Source organism: Sinocyclocheilus rhinocerous, unplaced genomic scaffold, assembly GCF_001515625.1.
Source record: "Sinocyclocheilus rhinocerous isolate Xijiao unplaced genomic scaffold, SAMN03320098_v1.1 scaffold1043, whole genome shotgun sequence".
In the NCBI taxonomy this organism is placed as follows: domain Eukaryota; kingdom Metazoa; phylum Chordata; class Actinopteri; order Cypriniformes; family Cyprinidae; genus Sinocyclocheilus; species Sinocyclocheilus rhinocerous.
Window position 1 is genome coordinate 2,412,825 of NW_015642610.1, and position 4,229 is coordinate 2,417,053.

The 4,229-nt window shown below is 33.6% G+C and overlaps 1 protein-coding gene across 2 annotated transcripts in view; it reads right to left on the minus strand.

Annotated features, from left to right (window-relative positions):
- Window positions 1–595: 595 nt before the first annotated feature.
- The window catches only part of lcn15 (lipocalin 15), a 4,522-nt gene continuing 888 nt past the window's right edge, over window positions 596–4,229 (minus strand). Inside the window, exons 2-7 of one of the 2 annotated variants that reach the window (XM_016573385.1) lie at window positions 3,969–4,108; window positions 3,743–3,819; window positions 3,092–3,202; window positions 2,910–3,011; window positions 1,733–1,757; window positions 596–967 (exon numbers count right to left, since the gene is read on the minus strand). In XM_016573385.1, the coding sequence (XP_016428871.1) occupies window positions 844–967; window positions 1,733–1,757; window positions 2,910–3,011; window positions 3,092–3,202; window positions 3,743–3,819; window positions 3,969–4,108 (579 nt within the window). In that variant the 3' untranslated portion in view covers window positions 596–843. Of the gene's footprint in view, window positions 1,119–1,732; window positions 1,758–2,909; window positions 3,012–3,091; window positions 3,203–3,742; window positions 3,820–3,968; window positions 4,109–4,229 lie in introns of both variants that reach the window. The other variant, XM_016573386.1, reaches the window with a different exon arrangement.

The window sequence follows — 4,229 nt, forward strand, 5'->3', positions numbered from 1 at the left end:
AAAAAAAAAATCTACCATAAACATCTGGTCAGGCATATTTAGAACAAGAATCATTATGACATTGAATGATTCTGTTAAAGGATGCAAAATACAAATTAATTGTCACTCTAAATCTTTACCAATCTTTGCCACTCAAACCACTCGTTTTTACCCATTTATCAGCAAGACGTTTTAAATAATTTAAAATATAATACAATTTAGTATGCTTATACTTTTATATATTTTAATAAGTATATGTCAGAATACGTATGTTGTTTTATTTTTACAAAAATATAGCTGTAACACTGATTGATGATGGAACATTATTATTTTACCCATATTTTTACATTTTATTTACACATCATATAACCCTGAAAAAATGTATCACTGTTTCCACAAAAATATTAAGCAGCAGTGTTTTTAACATTGATAATAATAAGAAATGATACCTGAGCAGGAAATCAGCATATTAGAATGATTTCTGAAGGATCAAGTGACACTGAAGACTGGAGTAATGATGCTGAATTCAGATTCGTCATCACAGGAATAAATTACATTTTAAATCATATTAGAATAGAAAAAAACACAAGCTTTACAAATAAGCCTATATGCTTTGTTTAATTGCACAAAAACATTTTATTACTCATTTAGAAAATTCAGTGGTTGTAAAATGCTCACAAAGATTTGACACAAGTGTTCTATAAACATTAGGCAAGCAACCACAGTAATACACGTGGTACATTGTTAGTAGCACTCTGTGTCAGGTGGAACACTAGATTAGCAGAGGTCAACAGTGATGCTGGCTGATTGTGTCCTTTTACAACAGCTCCACTTGCTGGCTTTACGAGCATAGCACAAACTGCGTTACATTGACGATGCGTTATAATGTTGCATTTCTCCAATGATTGTTTGCGTTAAAACAAACACTCTTCCCCAAATGTTTAACAAAACAGAATATATGTAACCCAAGGTCTGAATCCACAGCTGGCTGAAAGATGGTGAAAGTATACAGTTAGTTATAAAGTGAGTTACCGATTAAAAACATCCTGTCCACTCACACTTTGGAAAGATTCTCAGTGCCAAAGACTGATTGATTAGGAGATTGTGCAGATTTATCCTCTCTGAATTCTGCTGTATTCCTGCAGGTGAGTGAACAGTGGTGTATACTTTAGATTTGATAAAACAAGGCTTTTTTATGGCTTTTACAACAACAATGTCACATAGGCCCATGTATTTCAACAATGGAGACACTGGGGCTAGTTGTCACAAGGGCTATAACTAGAAAACACGTGTATTAGCTTATTGTTTGGAGTTTTGCATGTTGGTTTAAAACGCTAAAGTTAATATTGAGTAACTTACATTTTAGACAAAATACTACTGGATACTTTCAATTTTTTGCTCGGCCAACGAGAACAGTTCCAACTTTCTAACAAATCCACATCAGGATCAACCATTTTGTCTCCGAGCAAGTGGAAAAGGGTTTCTTTCCTGAATGAATCGCTATTTTTTTAAGGAATCGTTTGATTCACTGACTCACTCATATAGACGGTCGCCACCTACTGGTTAAAAGATGTAATCGTAGGATTTACTGTAAATTCTCTGTCACTAATACACAGGTTACTTACCCCTCTACCATGCCTAACCATAAATTACTTGTATGTTATATCTTAGGTAATAATGGTGGAAAGGTTAAATTATTGCCATACAGACAACTAACCCCAGCCTCTCATATGATGAAGTGGTAAATCCATACCTTGGTTCTAAGATAGGGCAGGGATCTAAAAACATAAAAAATAACAAATGCATGAAAAATCTGTTCATTTATGTATGATTGCATAAAGTAAACATGTAAATCAACAACTAAGAATCATCCCTATTAAAGGAATGGTTCACCCCAAAATGAAAATTTACTCAACCTCAAGTCATCAAAGATATAGGTGAAGTTGTTTCTTCATCTGAACATATTTTAAGAAATTTAGCATTACATCACTTGCTCACCAATGGATCATCTGCAGTGAATGGGTGCCGTCAGAATGAGAGTACAAACAATAAACCACATCTACTCCAGTCCATCAATTAGCGTCTTGTGAAGTGAAAAGCTGTGTGTTCTGCATTCTGACGGCACTCAGCAAGTAATACTAAATTGTGACCCTGGAGCACAAAACCAGACTTAAGTCGCTGGGGTATATTTGTAGCAATAGCCAAAAAAACATCGTATGGGTCAAAATTATCGATTTTTCTTTTATGCCCAAAATCATTAGGATATTAAGTAAAGATTATGTTCCATGAAGATATTTTGTAAATTTCCTACCGTAAATATATCAAAACTTAATGTTTGATTAGTAATATGCATTGCTAAGAACTTCATTTGGACAAATTTAAAGGCGATTTTCTCAATATTTAGATTTTTTTGCACCCTCAGATTCCAGATTTTCAAATAGTTGTATCTCGGCCAAATATTGTCCTATCCTAACAAACGATACATCAATGGAAAGCTTATTTATTCAGCTTTCGGATGATGTGTACATCTCAATTTAAAAAAATTGACCCTTATGACTGGTTTTGTGGTCCAGGGTCACATATTTCAAAGAAAATAGAAGTAATTATAAAATTACATATACATCAATCTCAGAAATCTCACAATTTCTCCAAATCTGTTCTGATGAAGATACAAACTCATCTACATCTTGGATGGTCTGAGGGTGAGTACATTTTCAGCAAGTTTTCATTTTTGGGTGAACTATTCCTTTAAGAGTGACGTGCTTGTTCTGTGTGTGCATGGTGTTTTGTTTATTCAGCAAACTTTAGAGGACCTATTTAAGGTCACATAAACATTAAACATTAGCATCAGTGCAGCTTATTCCTGCTCTTTTGCAGTGTGGCAGTCTGACATAAACAGTTTATGTTCGTTATATCATATGAAAACTTACCAACATCTGTTGGAGTGACAATGGCCTCCTCAGAAAAGCCCAGAGATAAAGCAAAAGATCTGAATATCTGTATTAGATCTGGCCTTAGTATGGATGACCGTCCTAGGAGCAATGTTACTGACAAATTAGTATGCTTCATTAATGTCAAAGACACGTGATACAATTTATCGGTGTAAACTTACCGTAAAGAGCTACTTGAGTGTATTCTTTGTCCATGTTCTTGTATTTAAGGACCATACTATAATCAGTGTAATTGGTCTCCACTATTGTGATGTCTTTTGTTATCTTGTGCCCTTAAAATGACAAAAAGTCAGACGTTTTTTTTTTTATTAATTTAAAGTTAAGGGATTGATTTGATCTGTGGTGGTTTGTATACCTGACATAAAATGTGCTTATAAAATTGAGGTAAATACATTTTATAAAGAATAAAGAGGCTTAAACCTACACAGGAAATGGAAACCTAAAAATGGTAATAACAAAATATTATTTAATATCTGAATTTAATCTAAATACATTAATTTATGCCAACAAAACTATTTATTATGGATTAGATCAGGTAGAAATAGTTTAAGGTAACAATCGCAGATTTCAGTTTATCAGTTTCATTTTATTCAGTTCTATTTTGCACTATATTCTACTCAATATTCTGTATATAATAATTGAGAAGTATCTCTCATTTTTCATCGGTCTGATGAAAGAGTGCAATGGACTTAAATGTATTTGAAAGTTTTTGACAGTTGCTGATGTCAGATCTCACATTTCACACAGTTCTGAGTGTGAATAATAACATCATGTGATAAAAAAGATGTTTGAGAGAGGAAAAAAGAGCTTACTTTTGCTGAAGTAAGTGAATTCTCCAGGAACATCTGTCTTCTCATATGAATAAACACTGATGGAGCATCCATATGGTCTGTTAGTTCAAGTATATACAGATTGTTAGCGCAGAGCAAAAAATATTTTGGTTAAATGTATTTTCCCATCACAATATGTTTTCCCTTTGTTAATCGAGATGGTGTGATAATATAAATATGGATCAACATCCTATCCAAAATTGTGCACCTCATGGTCCACATGGTCAGATTCACATTTCCCATGGCATCTGGTACAAGAAGGCCTTTAGAAACCTTCAGCTGGTTTTTGAACATGGCAAACAACAGTGACTCATCTGCAAGTCCAATCCGGTACCATTCACCTGCAAACTGACAGTAAATGTAAGTAAAGATGGTTGGCAGTTTACTAAAGGCTCCAAGGGTTCTGTAGTACCAGGTGTTGGTTATATAGCCTAGATAATTACTGTTATTGACAAAAAAAAAAAAAAAA